Source organism: Chelonoidis abingdonii, chromosome 11 (genome assembly GCF_003597395.2).
Source record: "Chelonoidis abingdonii isolate Lonesome George chromosome 11, CheloAbing_2.0, whole genome shotgun sequence".
In the NCBI taxonomy this organism is placed as follows: Eukaryota; Metazoa; Chordata; order Testudines; family Testudinidae; genus Chelonoidis; species Chelonoidis abingdonii.
The window spans coordinates 15,966,079-15,984,988 of record NC_133779.1 but is presented as its reverse complement, the minus strand read 5'-3'; the positions used below and the strand labels follow the sequence as shown (position 1 = coordinate 15,984,988).

General features: G+C 56.9%; 1 protein-coding gene across 1 annotated transcript in view; it reads left to right on the top strand.

Annotated features, from left to right (window-relative positions):
- Positions 1–18,910, top strand: part of LOC116834899 (alpha-1B-glycoprotein-like) — a 110,440-nt gene that overhangs the window by 89,976 nt on the left and 1,554 nt on the right. The window contains exons 9-11 of the mRNA XM_075071268.1: positions 15,484–15,774; positions 18,238–18,345; positions 18,677–18,865. Coding sequence (XP_074927369.1) covers positions 15,484–15,774; positions 18,238–18,345; positions 18,677–18,865 — 588 coding nt within the window. The remainder of the gene's footprint in view (positions 1–15,483; positions 15,775–18,237; positions 18,346–18,676; positions 18,866–18,910) is intronic.

Here is an 18,910-nt window from a genome sequence, read left to right as displayed (position 1 = left end):
CTGCTGGTGGGTGGGGAGCCCTGTGTCTCTTGTGTTGCTATCCCAGCTCTCTCGGTCTTGGATTCGGGGGAAAAGCATCCAGGAGACTCTCCCTGCCGGCCCCCTTTATTGACCTTGTCACTGGGGCCGGGCTGTGGGGACGGGGCGCAGTGACCGTGCCGGGATCTGTCTCACGGCCTGTCTCCTTCTGCCTGCAGAGTTCAGATACCCCAAACCCAACATCTCCCTGCGCCCCAGTGGAGGGGTTGCCCAGGGAGAAGCCGTGACCATCCGGTGTGAGTGTCAGTGTCTGGGAGTGAGGTTCCTTTTGAGGAAAGATGGAGCCATGGCTGGACATCATACCACAGACCCTGCTTTGGACGTGGTTGAGTTTCCTATCCGCAACGTGAGCCAGGGAGATGCAGGGAGCTACAGCTGCCGATATCGCACCAAGTGGGACCCGCTCGTCTGGTCAGAGCCCAGCCACTCCGTGGAGCTGGTGGTAGCAGGTGAGGGGTCTGGCTTAGCGTCCCTGCTCCCAGCCCCACACCCAGCTGGGCCCTCAGGGGGTCTCAGAGCGAGTCTGGGCTGTTGGTATTATCCCGCCCCCGCCTCTCCCCCGGTTTGATACAGCCCCGGTTGGCAGACAAGCTCCCCTGTAGCTCTACAGCACCCAGAGCAGCTCTGCAGTGACTCCAGGTGTGAATGGCACCTGACTGGGGCGGGGACCGTCTCCGTGTCGTGTGTCTGTACAGCTCCGAGCACACGGGGGAGCTGGCCCACGACAGGGGCTCCTGGTAATTAATACTAGTCAGTAATGGTTTTGTTCCAGTTTCCGTGGAGCCAGGCAGGGTCTGTATCTGTGCTCAGGGTCTCGCTGGGCTGACCCTCCCATTCTGGGATCCTGGGGGCACTGAGCCGGCCCGAATCCCTGGGTCCGTCCTCTCCCCGGGGAAGCTGGCTCAGCCCGGGGAAGAGCCGCCATTGCCAGCTGTGGAGAGAAGAATTTCCTGTATAACTAACCACAGACATCAGGGCTCCAGCTTTCTCACCCCCGCTCCCCTCCCCTGACAGACGCTGGTTCTAGTCTCGCAGGGGGAACCGACCCGACTTAGCTGGGAACAGTGCCGACTTCCCCCCGCCCAGGCAGTGCAGGGCCAGGTACAGGGACTGGGGGCAGGAAATCACCATCAACCCCCTCCTCCCCCGAAACAGGTTTGTGCTGCCAATGGGGCCGCCCCCAGGGGAAGCCACAAAGGGGTGCCTGGGGGCAGATCCCCATGACGAATGCCTCATCTGAACCCTCCAGACTCATTTCATATGCGGGGGGGGGCGTTTGTCAGTGGACAGATGCCATATTGGCTTGGTGGGGGCACGGCCTGGGAGAGCTTCCCCGCAACACACAGACCAGAGTGTTGTGCTGCTCACTGGCATCTCAAAGTCACCCATGTCGGGCACAGCTTGTTGCGTACCCCCTGGGAGTTCAGGGCCGGGGACAGAGACCCAGAGATAATGATCCCATGTATCCTGTCTGTGTGCCTGAGTCTGCAGACAGCCCAGCAGAACGGTTCAGAAACAAGGCTCCCCCTTCACTGGGGTGCTGCCCAGTGGGGCATTAACCCTGGAACCTCTCAGTCCAGATAAACATGGTGTTAATACTTGAATCCCACTGATTCAGAGTGACATATTGTTGACTCTGGAACCTAATGATGGCGGTTGTGATGAGAGCACCGTTACCTCTTCCGCTGCTGATCACTTCAGCAGGGCAAGGCTCTTCCAATGACCTCAAAGTGCCCTCCCAGACCAGAAGCCCCTTCCAACTGCCATTCCCCCACTCATATGATTCCTATGCAGAAATGAGCTGAAGCTGCTGAGAAATTCCCAGGATGGGGGCAGGACCTGTGGTGGTGGTGGTGGGGAGCTTGCAGAAGCTGCGTCCAGCTAGCTTCACAGGGTACATGGAGCTGAGGTACACCCCCCTCACACCCTGCCCCACCCCAGTACAGCCCTCTGCCATTGGAGTGAACCCCTGACCACTATTACCCAGAATCCCCTCTGCTCCTGCTGCCTCCCACTAGCCCCATAGAATGTTCTGCTGTGGGTCCCTGGTCCTCAAGGGGGAGGGGCTGGGAAACAGGTAACGAACCAGCCGTTCATGGCCTGGTGCTGCTTCCCAGGGGGATCGGAACCAAGCCCAGCACCGGATCTGACCTGCCCCATCATTGCCGGGGTGAGCGCAGCGGCTGCTGGCCTCCTCTTCCTCCTCCTCCTCCTGGCCTTCCTCTGCTACAGAAGTGAGTGCCCCACCCAGCGAGGGAAGGGTTAAACCTGCTGCTAAGCCGGGCTGGGAAGGGGTCATGGCTTGGATGGGAGACAGGGAAGGAACCCCAGGGGGTGGGGCAGGGGCCCAGCAGGGGCCATCTCCCCCGGCAGTGAGAGCTGGCCCCAAAGCCCCTGGGCAGCACTAGGGGGCGCTGTGCTGCAGGAGGTGGGGGTTCAGTGGGGGGCGCTCTCCCCTGGCAGTCAGGGCTGGCCCGAAAGCAAATGATCAGCACTAGGGGGCGCTGTGCTGCAGGGGGTGGGGGTTCAGTAAAGGGCGCTGTGCTGCAGGGAGTGGGGGGTCAGCAGGGGGCGCAGGGCTGCAAGGGGCAGGGACCTGTCTCTAGGGTATCCAGGCTCAGCAGCCAGAGGGGGCAGGGGGAGGGATTCTGTTCTGGGCCCCCCGTTCTGACTGCCCTGTAGGCTGTAGGGCTGAGGGGCAGGGCTTGTACACAGGCGTCAGGATTGATTCATGGATGATTTTGTTTTGTGTCTCTGCAGGGAAAGGACCAGCCCCGAGACAGAGCGGTGAGACCCCAGCTCCGCTCCCCACCCCTGATCTACCAGGACACAGGACTCCTGGGTTCTCTCCCTGGCTTGGGATGGGGAGTGGGGTCTAGGGGTTACAACAGGTGGGGCTGGAAGCCAGGACTCCTGGGTTTTGTTACTATCTCTCTCTCTTTCTCCCCGTAGGGAGTCCGAGGCTGCAGCCACAGTCTGTAAGTCACACGTGAGGGGGTAGCCATGGAGCAGGAGGGAGGGGCGGGTGTCCCCTGGCAGGGGCCATGTCCGGTAGAGGAGCCATACTGATGTGGGGTGCATCCCTGACTCACTGTGTGCCTTTGGGGGTGCCCCTGCCCTGGTCTGTGCCTCAGTTTTCCCCGCTGCACCCATGGAGCTAGTGACCCTGCCCTATCCCAGTGCGCTGCGGGGCAGGCGGGCCAGTCTGTGAAGGGTTCAGATTGGGAGTGAGGGGCTGGGCCTGGGGCTCTGATCTGTGCCCAGCCCCTCACAAAGGAGGTGTCTCTATTTCACAGATGCCCAAATTGATGAAGGGAAGCAGCTGGATGTCCTGGTAAGTGCCCCCCACTCCTCAACCCCCCCTCCGCACCAATGCAAAATCCAGCCTCCCTCTGCCCCCTGCCCCAACCTGCACAGGTCCCACTAGAGCCATGTTCTGATGCCAACCCCCCAGACTCTGCCTGCCCCCCCCCCCGTATCCCCTTAGGGCAGACAATGGAGCTGGGGATCAGCATTGGGGCTCCCCCCCCGAGAGGGTCGGGAGACCCAGAACACAGAGAATAAGAGCCTGACCTTGCACCCCTGAAACTCAACTCGACCCCCCCTCAATCCTTCCTGCAAACATTTGCCATTTTTCTAAGGTTTGTGGAGGGACAGTGGAATTCCATGGGGGGCAGGTGCCGGGGGAATTTCCCTGATCTCTGCCCCATGGGGCTCTGTGTGCTGGAGTCGGGGGGGTGGGTGTTGCTGGATTCCCTGGGGGTGGGGGGAGAGCAGCTCTCGGGAGCCCCCTGCTGGACAGGACAGAGTGTGTCAGAGCAACTGTGCATGGGGGAGCAAGGGGCTGCGGGGGCATCGCTGCCCCCTGGTGGAACTGGCTGGTGTGTGTGTGTGTGTTGGTGTTGGCGCATGTGCACACACCCACGCACTGACCCACACCCGTGTCTCTCTCCCCTCCCAGACGCAGGAGCGCAACCCTGGCGCCGAGGGACTCACCTACATGGAGCTGGACCACCAGGTGCTGCAGGGCAAGTGGGGGGGCCCGGCCCCTGCCCCCGAGCCCGTGCTGTATGCCGCCATCAACGTGAGCCGGGGCCCCACGTGCAGAGCCCCTGTGGTGCAGGGGCGCCCCCCACCCACCTGCATAGTGTGAACCCAGGGGGAGTCAGTGGAGCAGCGGGGCAGGGAGCATTGGCCACCAGGGAGTGACACAGTGATTCCCCCCCAGAGAACAGACTCAGCTTATAGCCCCCGCCCCCCAGAGCCCTCCCTCCAGCTGGTGCTGCCTCACCCAGCCCCATGGGTAGGGAACCAGGGGGGCTCAGCACCAGGCGGGGGAGGGGACGTGCCGATGCAGCTGTTTGTATTATTTTGCATCTTGTTAACCTCCAGATTTGTAATAAACACAGAACCACAAACCAGCCTATGACGTTCCCCTGGCGTTACCCGGCCGGTGATCTGCTCGGTCACTCCAGCCCTCGACTCTGGGAGCCAGCCCCACCCTGCTCCGCTGGGAGACCCCCCACCCCAAGGCTGCTCCCGCACGACCTTTGACGTGTGAGCGGCTCCCAGCTCCAGCAGTGAGCACTTTGGGCAGCCGCTGCTTGGACTGTGCAACTGAATGTCACCGGCCGGTATCTCCGGTCCCAGACACACCCCTGGGAACCTCCGTCCTGCAGTGCCCAGTTCTGCAGCTGGACGCTGCAAGCGTCTGTGAGTGTTAGGGGGGCTCACGTGGCTCAGGCCTGACACCTTGGTGAACCGATGGGAGCCAGGTGTTACTAGCCCCCCCCCCCCGTCCTCAAACCCCTTCCCCCGGTGTCTTCCCCTCACCTGCCTGGGGGAGCCCTCAGCCCCCTGCGCTCTCACACTCCACTGCGCGGCTGCTGCTGGCCCCTCGGGAGCAGACGGAGCTGCTAGGGCTGGAGCCGGGGTCACTTATCTCCTGCTCTGGGCAGGCTGGGGGCTCTCCAGGGGCCAGGCAGGGGGACGGCCCCTGCTGTGCCCTGGGGCTGGGCTCCTGGCTCCTCTGCTTCCTGGAGAGGAAGCCCCAGGGCCGCCGTGTCCAGCTCCGCCCTGTCCTGGGTCCCTCCCGCACAGCTGCACCCTGGGCCACCTCCGTGTTGGCCCAGAAGGTGCCTCAGGCCCAGCAGGAAATGTGCTGCCCAGGCCCAGAGCTAAGGGCTCCAGGGGGCTGTTAGCAAATCTCGTCTCCCTGGGAGGAGATTCCCCCATTTCTGCCCCTCCCCAGGCATAACAGGGAAGCCCCTGAGGACGTCCTACGTGCCACTCACTTGCTCTAGGTGGCATCGGGCTGGGTGGCAGATGCTCCAAGTTGGCCCATCCCTGGCCCTCTTCCTCGCTTTCCCGCCGCGGTATGAGCTGGGAAAGGTGCTGCGCCGGGAGGTGCAATGGCCTGCCGACAGGGCTGGGTGTAGAACCCAGGAGACCGGCTGCGGCTGTGAAAACAAGACGATGTTTTATTGCCAAGGGATGGAGAAACTCGGGCCAGCAGCCGGGGTCCAGAAGACGGACCTGCCGCAGGCAACGCCTCCCAGCTCAGGATCTGCTAGCACCTTACACACATTCCTGACGCCTGACAAGTCCTGGGCTATGGGGGTAAGACCCCAACCCCCCGATGGAAAACTGTGTCCTGGGCAGGGGGGTCACTGCCTCAGGGTCACACTGGGAGCCAGTGACAGAGCCAGGGACAGAGCCAGGAGTCCTGTGTCCAGGACCCTGCACTGAGCACTGGAGGACACTCCCTTCGAGAGCATGAGTAACAGGGTCTGTAACACTTACCCACTCTTGTCAGCGCTCTGAGATTTAACCAGGGAAAGCCGCCCTGGACTGGGAGATGAGCTAGGAGACTTTTCAATCCCTAGGCAGATGGATGAAAAATAGATTTTAATAATATTAACTGGATTTTTAAAATTAAATTAACCACAGGTTGGTGTGTTACACTAATGCTGCTTAAAATTAAAATTGAAATTGACAACCTTTGTTAAGCCCTCACCTTATTATAATCTCTTAAAATAATTTAAAGAGTTAGAAAAACCCAATATTAAGCAGTACATTTCCTGCCAAGTTTTAAGGACAGTCAAACCACTGAAGCCCCTAGAACCACAATTACTTGAAATGCTAAAACAGCTTTCGACAGCAGTAGCCTCCTTTGAAAGTGCAGGAAAAAGATTTTTTTCATTTCAGTTTATCCAGTTGGTTCGGTTCAATGACAAATTCACTGGATTTAAGAAACCCTGGGGAACTGATCAAGCAGCAAACTTGTTTTCTTCCTTCAATCTAGAACTAAAAAGGAGGTGTGAGGGGATGAGATCTACCAGTTCATACATCTCGAAGGACATGGTGAGCAGAAGGTATCAGTTCAGTTCATTAACTGCAGATAATATTTCCTTCGTTTAAGAACTCAGTTTTAAATTAAAAACATGTTTGATGAATATTTTTTCTTATGCTTCTTTTTCTGGCTCTGCCGCAACCTTGCTTTGTAACCACCTCTTCCTTCTCATCTCTATTTTCTCCACCTCTGTTCGGGATAGAGACACTTCTCTATCTCCCAGCAGCAGTGCGATTTGAGTAGGTCATGAGCATTAGACACCTTTGGGCTTGAAAGGACAATCCCTTTTGTGGCTCTTTGTTTTTGAAAAAAATCCCTTTTGATTCACCCTGATTTTAGAAGAAATACCACATTCAAGAGAATCATAAACTGCTCATATTCAGTTATAGGAGAGAAGGCAGCAAAATTCATCACATCAATAATTCACTGAAAATTATTTACTCGACCTTAAAACAGACTAACTAGAGGGTTGGATGCTTGTTTGTTTATGTAGGGCCAGTTTCCATCTCTGAGCCAGTAACAATTGCACGGAATAGTGCCCCAAAACCCTGTCAAATCCCCTGAGCCATTGCTCGTCTGGTCTTCTGGTTTTATATGTTTCAGATCAACAAAAACTTCCCCTGGGCAGTCGGTGCCCATGTGGGGCTGCAGGCAGAGGAGCCTGAGCAGTCGCCTTGTGACATCCAAGGTAACTCAGCAACCCCCCATCAGTCACTCACTCCACTAACCCTGATCTTAAATCCTCCTCCTGCCACCTGCCTGGGTCATCTCCCCCATTGAAACCTTGACTCATTTTAACCAATGGGGTTGAATTATGCAAATCCCCTGGAAAGAGTTAGCACTGACTGGCTGAGTTAACTCTGATGTCACAAAGCGCCTCTGCCTACGGCACCAATTTTAATGGGCACGGTGCAGAAAATCAGGCTTTTCTGGTGCTGCTGTTTTCCAGTTGTCACCAAAACCAACAAGGTTCTTCCCACTGATGCCCAGAAATTTTGGAATCAATTTAACGCAGTTTTCAAAAATGATCGTGTTACAGACAGACAAAGAAATGCCATTGAACTGAGCATTCGGCCTCACTGCACCCAGCCAACAGGGACCTGAGTCTCCTCCCTGTTAACTCAGTGAGGACCCCAAGCTCAGCCCATCCGTGTGGAGATTCTCTGGGCTGGGAGCTGAGCAAGGGAACAGACGGGCAGATGACAGCATCAGTCACCTGTAGTAATGTGGGACTCACCCCTGTGATGTCTCCTGGGGAATTAGCATTCCAGCTGTGGGAGCACCCTCTGCAGGTCAATGTCACGCTGTTGCTGGCCCTGTGTCCCTCCTGGATCCTGGTGCCCCTCTCCTTTGGGTGCTGCCCCCTGGTAGTACCCCCACTCTCTGGGCTCCCCTCCCAGGGGAATCCCCACCCTCTAGCCCCATCTTGCCTAAGTGTTCACTGCCAGTCCTCATCTAGCCCCTGCACTCTGGGGCAGACTGCAGTCCATATCACTCATCATCTACAAGGGGGATTTGAACCTGCTGCCTCCACCTACCCCCGGGCTGCACCTCTGCAACCCCAGTACCTTTTCAGGCCTTTGGCTAGGCCTGCAGCCTGGGGGGTTATTCTCCAGCACTGATCTACTCCGCTACCTTACTCAAGTCCCAGGCAACCAGGCCCTTCTGTGACCAAGTGGGACTGTTCCTAATGTTTCCTCTGAATACTGTGGGGGGGGCCTCAGTTTCTGGTCGACCCTCAATCGCCTGGCAGCTAATGGCCAGGCCCTTCCCCTCCTTCAAAGGGGATGCTAAGGGAGTGGGAGAACAAAGAGGTCAGGTGACTCCTGGCCTGGGAAAGGAACTGACCAGAGAAGGAGGAGCTAGAGGAGGTTTCAGTTTGGGGCTGGTTGGGGATGAGGAGTGAAGTGCAGACGTGGGGGTCTGCCTCACTGGGTCCCAGAAGGGACCTGGCTGAGGGGTCCGGCTCGCTGTATTTACAAGCTCTGTTTTAGACCGTGTTCCTGTCGTCTAATAAACCTCTGTTTTACTGGCTGGCTGAGAGTCATGTCTGACTGTGAAGCAGGGGTGCAGGACCTGGTGGCTTCCCCAGGACCCCACCTGGGCAGACTCGCTGTGGGAAGCGCATGGAGGAGCAGAGGAGGCTGAATGCTCCAAGGGCAGACCCAGGAGATGAAACCGTGTGAGCTTCTTGCCCTGCTCTGATGGAGAGGATGCTCCCCAAAGTCCAGTCTGGCTTTGTGGGGAGCAGTTCCAGAGCATCACCTGGGGACTCCGTGACAACTCTCTCTGCACCTAGAGAGAGACTGCCTGTGCTCCCGGCCCACAGCCTCCTTATAGGGCCGGCTGAGGCCTGATTGGGGCATGGCCCAGCTGTGGCTACTTCCCCAATCAGCCGGGGTTTTCCCCTACCACAGCCCTCTCCCAGGGCTGTTGTAAGCTTTTCAGGGCAGGAGTGGGTGACCACCCCGCTACATCACCCTATGAGATCATTCTGGGGGAGATCACCATCAGCACACGATTCCCACCCCACCTCTTTGCGAGGGCTCCTTACAAGGACAGCTGGTGAACAGCCCCACCCTCGTCAGGAAGACGAGCAGAGAGAGAAATGGGACAAGAAAAGAAAAGACAAGAGGAAGGGAGGTAAAGGCAAGTGAAAAAGGACAAATTCCAAACGCCCCAGTGAATCATAGATTCCAAAGCCAGAAAGATCCACTCTGATCATCTCGTCTGACTTTCTGTATTACACGGGCCATGGAACGTCTCTCAAAAATGTTCCTGTTTGAATTAGAGCCGATTTTTTTAGAAAAACATCCCATGTTGATTTAAAAAATGCCAGTTATAGAGGATCCATCACAACCCTGGGTAAATTGTTCCAAACCCTGTCAGTTAAAAATGTTCCCCTTCTTTCCAGTCTGAATTTGTCTAGCTTCAACCTGCAGCCACTGGATCTTCTTACCCCCATGTCTGCTAAAGTGATAAGCCCATTAGCAAATATTTGTTCCCTTAACCTTCTCTTTGTTCAGCTAAACAGACTGAGCTCCTTGAGTCTATCGTTATCGGGCAGGTTTTCTAATCCTTCAATCATTCTTCTGGCTCTTCTCTGAACCTTCTCCAATTTATTGGCGTCCGTCTCAAATTGTGGACACCAGAACTGGACACGATATTCCAGCAGGGGTCACACCAAAGCCAAATACACCTCTCCACTTCTAGCTGAGATTCTGCTGTGTATGCATCCGAAGATCACATCTGCCATTTCGACCAAAGTGTCCCCCTGGGAGCTCTTGATCAGCTGATTAGCAAACATGACCCCAAATCTTTTTCAGGGTTGCTGCTTCCCAGGATAGAGCCCCCCATCTTGTGCATATAGCCTAGATTCTTTGTTCCTAGAGGTATAACTTTACATTTGGACAAACTAACAGGTATGTCGCTTGTGCTCAGCTTCCCAAACAATCCAGATGGCTCTGTATCAATGATGTCTCCTGTCTGTTATTTACCATTTCCCAGATCTGTCTGTCATCTGCAGGTTTTATCAGTGATGATTTTATATTTGTTTCCAAGTCACTGATCAAAACGTTAAATTGTGTAGAGCCAAGATCCGATCCCTGCAGGACCCTACTAGAAAGACACCTGTCTGATAATGATTCCTCATTTACAATTACATTTTGAGACCTATTAGTTAAGCAGGTATTAAGGGGTGGATTCCTAGGTGGGACATTTTCCTGCCAATTTACCTTGTGTTTTCCAAGGCCAGCACTGAGTTGGCAATGTTTGAATCAAGCTGGAAAGGAGAAAACTCCCACAGAAGCTCCTCCTTAGCACTCAGGTGCGTGAACACAAATCCCCCAGGAGAGAGGCAAGAAGGAGGCTTCCTGCAGCAAGGCCACAGGGGTCTCTGAGGTTCCCCCTGCTCAGCCCCCGTGCCCTGCATGTCTGATGTCAAGGGAGCTCTGTGAGGTCACAGCCGCCTCACCATCTTTGCCCAATAGGCTGAGTTCCTGCCCAAGGCCCTTGTGAAGTCACTGCCACGCCCACCTCTCCCTTGCAGGGCTGGTGTCTGCCCCGACCAGCCTGTTTGGGTGACTCAGCTGCTCCCCCAAATCACCCCATTTGCTCACTATTGATTCTAGGGAACAAGCAGGCAAAACAGTAAAACAGCAGGATCTGTTCCTCCTCCCGCACACTTCATAGATTCAGAGATTTTTAGGCCTGAAGTGGCCACCATTTGATCTTCTAATTTGACCTGGATTTCACAGGCCAGGAAGTTTCACAAATTACCCCCACATTAAGCCCAATGGCTTGTGTTTCACTAAAACACACCTTCCAGACAGACACCCAGCTGTGATGTGAGGACATCAGGAAACAGAGAATCCACCACTTCCCCTGGTAATTCGTTCCAGTGGTTAATCACCCTCACTGTTAAAAATTGGTGCCTGGCTTCTCACTTGAATGTCTCTGGCTTCAGCTAACAGCCGTTGGTTGCGGCGAGATTAACGAGCACTTTGGGACTCCTTATTTTCTCTCCAGGAAGGTCCTTCTCCACCGTAATCAAATCACCTCTCAATCTTCTTCCACAGCGAAATGAGATTGAGCCCCTGAAACATCTCACGTCAAGCCACATTCTCGAGCTCTCACATGATCTTTATGGATCTTTTATACCCCCCGCCCTCCAATTTTTCAACAACCTTTTTACAGCATGGACAGCAGAACTGTACAGAGTCACAGTCTCCCCAGTGCTACTGGGAGCCAAAGACGCAGCAGCTACTGGTTCTCACCAGTGCTATGGGGAGCCAGAGACACAGCAGCTACTGGTGGCTGCTCTGTACTCATCCAGGGGGAGATATGGGCTAGATGGGCCCATGGGAGATCGGGGATGGGAACGGGGGGACACTGGGCTGGGGGGAGCCCATTAAGTACATAGATGGGTACAGAGGGATGCTCTGGATTTAGGTTTTTGTCAAAGCTCCCAGGAATCTCTGGTATCTCGGAGAGATTACTTTGTCTGGGTTTTCTCCCAGGGGCCCCGTCTGTGTACAGTGAGGATGGGGCGCAGTGACTGTGTCGGGGTCTGTCTCACGGCCTGTCTCCTTCTCACTACAGAGCCCAGCTACCCCAAACCCTCCATCTCCCTGTGCCCCAGGAGGCGGGTGACCCCGGGGGGAGCCGTGACCATCCGGTGTCGGGGTCGGCACCAGACCGCACGATTCCTTCTGTACAATGTCGGAAACCCAAACGTGCTGCAGGACATCGAGCCTGCTGGGGACCTGGCTGAGTTTCCCATTTGCAATGTGAGCCAGAGAGACGCAGGGTGCTACAGCTGCAGATACAGCACCAAGTGGGACCCGCCCGTCTGTCAGAGCCCAGCCACCCTGTGGAGCTGGTGGTAGCAGGTGAGGAGCCCGGCTCAGTGTCCCTGCTCCCAGCCCCACAGCCTGCTGGACTCTCAGGGGATCTCGGTGCTCAGAGCCAGGCTCTGCCCTGGGTCCAGCAGAGGGGACGCCTGGCTGGAGTGGGGGGATGGAGTCACTGGGGGGTTCCCAACAGGGATAAGGAGCAGCTGCTGGAGATTTGGGCTGTGGGAGGGGGGATTCCTTGAAAACAGCCATGAAACAGCTGCAGTGGGAAGAACCCCAAGGATTCCTGGGCAGCTGAAGTAGGGTGAGAAAGAAAAGAGATGGGACAACAGGCATCAGCTCCTCACAGCCCGGAGCGCTCCCGGCAGAAACGTCAGGTAGAGTTGGAGGGAGGCTGCCCAGCGCCGGGAGACAGACACCAGCAGCCAGCGAGCTACCAACCGGCACCAGAAATGCAGGGACCTGGTGGCCGAGCTGTGTCATCGAAGGGACCAGGCACAGAGCTGGCAGGGAGAAAGTCCCGTTGAGAAGGGGCAGAGATGGCAGGGAGGACTAGCTGGCTTGATCTGAGCTGGAACTCAGATAACAAGGGTGAAAAGCTGGGGCAGGGGGTGGAGGGTTTTAGGTGCGTATGTAAGACAAACCCTGAATATTGGCACTGTCCTTATAAAATCAGGTCATCTGGTCTCCCTACTCAGAACAGCGAACAAAGATGGTACAAGAAGCCTAAGAACTGTCCTAAGAAATTTCCCTGCAAACAGAGGCTGCAATCAGAGAAACCACAAACTACACCAGCAAACTGTGATTCACTTGTGATCATTCCCCAGCTGATGGAGAGAAAATACAATTGGCCTCTAGGTCCCCTCGGCCTCTCCTTGCCCTGCCCCAGCCACCCCTCCATGGGCTTCTGGCAGATGGATCCACGTCGTTGCCCTGCTGAGGGGTGGGGGACCCCGGGTTTCTAGTGTCACTAGCCCAGCTCTCTTGGTCTTGGATTTGGGGGGAAAGCATCCAGGAGAGTCTCCCTGCAGGGTCCTGTATCAGCCTCATCACTGGGGCCGGGCTGTGGGGACGGAACACAGTGACTGTGCCGGGGTCTGTGTCTTACGACCTGTCTCCTCCTGCCCCATGGAGCTGGTGGTAGCAAGTGAGGGGTCCGGCTTAGCGTTCCTGCTCCCAGTCCCACACCCAGCTAGATCCTCGGGGGCTCGCACCGATGGGCCACTCAGAGCCAGGCTTTGCCCTGAGCCCTGGGCCCAGCAGAGAGGACACCCCGGCGGGGAGGGGGGATGGAGTCACTGGGGGGTCCTAGCCAGGGGGGAGCAGCCTTCTACCCTGTACATGGTCTGACGCTGTCCTGGTCACCGCGGTGTCGGGCGCCTGTGTCATAAATGGATAGGTAGGTAAGGGTTAAGTTTCTTTTACCTGAAAAGGGTAACCGAACACCTGACCAGAGGACCAATCAGAGAACTGGATTGTTTAAAGTCAGGGGCGGGAATTTGTATACTCGGGGTCTTTGTTGTTTTCTTAGCTATGAGGAAACAAGTCTTCTTCTAATTCTCTCTAATACTTCTTGAAACATCTGTTAATGTACCAGAACGCAAAAGTATTGTTCCAACCAATGACTCGTAAGCTCTCTCTTAGAGCCTACTAAAAATGCGCACTGCTAAACAGCAGAGGAAAGAGAAAAAAAGTTTTTTTTTCTGTCTGCCCTTATAAACCCATTCCTCTGTGCCTGCTAATGCCTAGCAGGGAAAAAAAATTAATGTAGCTATGGCATGTATGGATTTATATTTCCCATCCGCGCACACCATGTGGGTTAATCTAGCGTCAAAAAACAAAAATCCCAGACCTGGACTTTAGGGCCACAGTCTGGTCTGCCCCAACCTGATTTTGCGTCCAAAGTCATTAGGGGCTTACCTAAACTCCAAGCTCACTACCAGCTTGAGAATCTCGGGGCCACAGATCAGAATTACATCTATGGGGCTGATCCCCCTTTCCTCCCTTGGTGTCCCACACCTCCCTTGGTGGAACCAGATTCCAATCCCTTGGATGCTAAAGCGGGACACATAACCTTCCCCCTCCTTCTCAGGCTTGGCCTCGCGGCTAACTGGGTGAAGGAAGAAACCAGCTTTTCTGCTTTCCTCAGGCACCAATGGGAGATGCAAAATACCCCGTGGGCTCTGCACCCCTTGCCAGGAACGAGGAAAGAACTGTACCAGCCAGAGAACAGAGAGAAGTCTTCGCCATCTTTCCCCGTGTCTGCCTTCCTGGACCCAAATAGCAAAGAGCCCACAGCCTGGCTTTTCCCTTTGCCTCCCTAGGAAAGAACTTTTCACAAGGTTTAAAAGAAAACTGTTTAGAAAAAAGAAGAAATATAACAATCTCTTGCATTAAGAAACTCAATAAGGCTCTGCTGATAAGAATATAAGAAACAGTCTGAGTTAAGAAGATAGCCCCGAAATTAAACCAGCCAACAAATTAACCATACAGGTATACCCAAGACATCATAGGAATTACTTTTGCGGGTCTGGGTACTCTACAGGGTTTAGAAGAGTATTGGAGGAATTTAGGAATGAAGACTTGTTGTCCTCATAGCTAAACAAACAACAATAGCACCGGTGGCATACAAATTCCGCCCCTGACTTTAAACAATCCAGTTCTCTGATTGGTCCTCTGGTCAGGTGTTCGGTTACCCTTTTCAGGTAAAAGAAACTTAACCCTTACCTACCTATCCATTTATGACAGCCTGCCAGTCGAGCATTAAGCGACGTGGCCCCGTCTGTCACAGGCGGGTCGTTCTCTCTTGTCCTCTCCCCGGGGGAGGTCTGTGCCCACTGCAGAGGGTCTGGTCTGGGGCGGTTTGGGGGGTCAATGGCTGCAGTGCCCCGGGTCGATAACAGAGCAGGCCAGCCGGGGGAGGGCGCTTGGCCTTGGAGCTGGAGATGGGGAGGTTTGGGGGGGGGCCTTTGGCTGCTGGGGGAGCTCGTTCTGCAGCCTGGGCCCAGCCCCGGAGGAAATTCTGTCCCCTGCCCAGACGAGCATGACCCTGATTGTGGACTTGTCGGAGGCAGGGAGCCATCACCCTGGGGTCACCCCAGAGCTGTGAGCTGTTGTCGGGTGTCTGCCCTGCAGCTGGGGGCCAGCGGGCGGCACCTGGGTTAGCTCTGACAGAGCTGAAAACAGCAATGGAGCCGTGGCTGGCCAGGACTAGCCACTCGCGTGTGCACCTGGTGCCCTGGGTGGCTTGTCTTCGAGCACCAGCCCGGCCCCACGCACCCGGCACTTGCAGCACCCTGCAGCCAGAGCCGGGAATATGCTGGGCTCAGCCCTCGGAGATCAGATCAGAGACCTCGGACTTGACTCGTTCTGCGGGAAGCCGATGCAGGGAGCGGGGACTGGGCACGGTGCCCACATGGCAGCCTGTGCTGGGGAGGAGCTGCTGCAGTTAGCTTGGCCATGCCCACGCACCCCCAGGACAGACCCAACGCAGTGAATGAGGCAGGGGCCAAATGTGGGAATATGAGGATCCTAAGAACTAGGGAGCTGTGGCTCCGCATCTGTAGGGCTGGAAGCCCAGCTCGCAGGGCCAGGATTTTGGGTGGCAGGAACTCTGGGATCTGTGAGAGAATCTCTGCCCCAGGGGCCCTGGATCTGTCCATGGCTGCAGCCGGCCGGGGAGGCCTGGGCTGGGTGGGTGCCTGGGTCTGGCTCGCATGGCCTGTCTCCTGTGCGCAGATCCCAGCTTACCTAGACCCAACATCTCTCTGAGCCTCACTGGGGTCACCACCTCAGGGGCAGACGTCACCATCTGGTGTCAGGGGCAGCGCCGGGACGTGAGGTTCTTCCTGCACAAGGCTGGAGACCTGAACCTGCAGCAACACATGGACCCTGCTGGGGATGTGGCCGAGTTCCGCATCCCCACCGTGGGCCGGCAGCACGGAGGGAGCTACAGCTGCAGCTACCGGCCCCCATCAGAGCCCTTTATCTCCTCGCTGCCCAGTGATCCCGTGGAGCTGGTGGTAGCAGGTGAGGGGCCCGGTTCAGCCATCCCTGCTCCCAGCCCCACACCCAGCTGGGTGCTCAGTGGGTTTCAGAGCGAGTCTGGGCTGTCGGTATTAGCGCACCCTAGTTTGATACAACCCTGGTTGGCAGACAAGCTCCCCTGTAGCTCTACAGACACAGGGATGTTCCTTCTCTGAAATAGGAACAGCCGCGCCCAGACCTGCTCCGCTGTGACTCCAGGTGTGAATGGCACCTGGCTGGGGCAGGAACCGTCTCTGTGTGATGTGTCTGTACAGCTCCGAGCACACGAGGGAGCTGGCCCAGCACAGGGGCTCCTGGTAATTAATACTAGTCAGCAATGATTTTAATTCTGGTTTCTGTAGAGCCAACTGTCACAGAATGTGGGGAGACACAAAGCCCTGCACCCCCGGCTTCCTGCGATCACCATGACTCTCAGCCAGACAGTAAAGCAGAAGGTTTACTTAGATGACAGGAACCCAGTCCAAGACAGGTCTTCCAGGCACAGACAACAGGATGGTCCCCAATTAGGTCCATCTTGGGGTCCCAGGAGGACCACAGCCCCCTTGGGGGAGTCAGAGCTCTGTCTGTCCTTCCCTCCATTCCCCAGCCACCTCCTGCAAACTCTTTCTCCCCCCAGCGTCTCCTCCCCCAGCCTTTGTTCAGCTTCTCGGGCAGAGGTGTCACCTGGCCTCTAACCCCTTCCTGGGTTCTCATGTTAGGTGCTCAGGTATCTTCCCCCAAGGCCAGTCTCCCATCCCCCAATGCAGATCGTCCTCCCAGGCCAACACCCCCCACTCAGTATTCACAGAGCACAGTAAGAACAGTCCCAGTTCGTCACACCAGGCAGGGGCTATATCTGTGCTCAGGGTCTCGCTGGGCTGATCCTCCCCGTTCTGGGATCCCGGGGGCGCTAAGTCAGCCCGAATCCCTGGGTCCCATCCTTTCCCCAGGGACACCAGCTCAGCCCGGGGAAGAGCCACCTTTCCTGGTTGGGGGAGGAGAGATTCCCTGTGTAACTAAACACAGACACCAGAGCACCAACTTTCTCAGCCCCACGCCACACCCCTGACAGACGCTGGTTCTATTCCTGCAGGGGGAAACAACCAGACTCAGCTGGGAGGGGCACAAGCTCCCACCTGCTCGGGGAGCACAGGACCAGGTACCAGTACTGGGGGGAGGAAATCACCATCAACCCCCCCGGAAACAGGTATGTGCTGCCCAAGGAGCTGCCCCCAGGGGGAGCCACGAAGGGCTGGCTGGGTGGGACCGGGGGCAGATCCCCACAGTGAATGCCCCATCTGAACACCCCCTGGACTCATTTCATATGCAGGGGGGGTCACTGGACAGATGCCAAATTGGCTTGGTGGGACAGGGCCTGGGAGAGCTTCCCTCCAACGCACAACCCCACCCTGGTTGGTCCCACAGACTGCAGAGACGCAGGGAGCTACAGGTGCCAATACAGCACCAAGTGGGACCCGCCCGTCTGTCGAAGCCCAGTGACCTCGTGGAGCTGGTGGTAGCAGGTGAGGGGCCTGGCTCCACGTCCTCGTTCCCAGCCCCACCCAGAGCCGGACCCTCAAGGGGTCTTGGCCCCAATGGGACGCTCAGAACCAGGCTCTGCCCTGGGCCCGGCAGAGGGGACGCCCAGATGGGGAGCAGGGACAGAGTCACTGGGGGGTTCCCCAGCCAGGGGGCAGCAGCAGCCACTGAAGTTTAAGGGCCGATGGCTGGGTGCTTGGTTCCCTCCCTCCCGCATCCCAGTCGACGCTTATTTTCATCCCACAGAGGGAACCGACTCAGCTGGGCCCCAGCAGCCAGATCCCCCTGTGACAGAGCCGGAGGGAGAAGATGAGTGGGAGAAATGGAGCAATTCATCCCCCAGGGAACAGGTGTGAATGGCACCTGACTGGGGCAGGGACCGTCTCTGTGTCGTGTGTCTGTACAGCTCCGAGCACATGAGGACAGGGGCTCCTGGTAATTAATACTAAAAAAATATAAAAATATAATGGAGATACACCTTTCTCCTAGAAGTGGAAGGGACCCTGAAGGGTCAGTGAGTTGAGTTGAGTCCAGCCCAGCCCCCTGTCTTCGCTAGCAGAAGCAAGTACTGATTTTTCCCCAGATCCTGAAGTGGCCCCCTCACATCGCTGGCTTTAGCAGGCCAGTGCTCAAAGCATTGAGCTCTCCCTCCTCCCTAATCTAGGGGTATCCGGGCCAGCTGGCTTCACAGGGTACAGGGGGCCTGAGGTACACCCCCACACACACACCCTGCCCCACCCCAGTACAGCCCTCTGCCATTGGAGTAAACCCCCGATCACTATTACCCAGAGTCCCCTCTGCTCCTGCCCCCCACTAGTCCCATAGACTGTTCTGCTGTGGATCCCTGGGTCCTCGAGGGGGAGATGCAGGGGAAGCAGGTACTGAACCAGCCGCTCATGGCGCTCACGGCCTGGTGCTGCTTCCCAGGGGGATCAGAACTGAAGCTGAGCATCCCCATCATTGCCGGGGTGAGCGCGTCGGCCGTCGGCCTCCTCCTCCTCCTGGCCTTCCTCTGCTACAGACAGACCCGAGGAGGTGAGTGCCCTGCCCAGCGAGGGAAGGGTTAAACCCACTGCTAAGCTGGGCTGGGAAGGGTCACGGCTTGGATGGGAGATGGGGAAGGAAACCCAGGGGGTGGGGCAGGGGAGCAAGGGGTGTCTCCCCTGGCAGTTAGGGCTGGCCCCAGAGCCCCTGGGCAGCACTAGGGGGCGCTGTGCTGCAGGGGGTGGGGGCTCAGTAGGGGTCTGGGCAGCGGGGGAGGCTCAGTGGGGCACTGAGGTCCAAGCAGGGCGGGGGCAGAGAATCAGTGGGGAAAGGCCCAGGGTCCTGCCGGCTCAGGTGCCAGGCCAAGCCCATGTCTGTACAGCCCCATGGTGCCAGCTGAGCTGCATGTGCCCACAGGGCGAGCGGGTCTGGGCGTATGCGGGGGGCCGGCTGCGGCCCGGCTACCCCCGGCTCATCGGGGAGGAGTTCAAGGGGGTGCCTGGGGACCTGGACAGCGCCGTGGAGTGTCACCCCGAGGACTGCACAGCTGAGAGCCTCCTCTTCTTCAAGGGTACGGGCTGGGCCGGGGGCAGGCGGGGGCCAGGGGCTGGGAGGG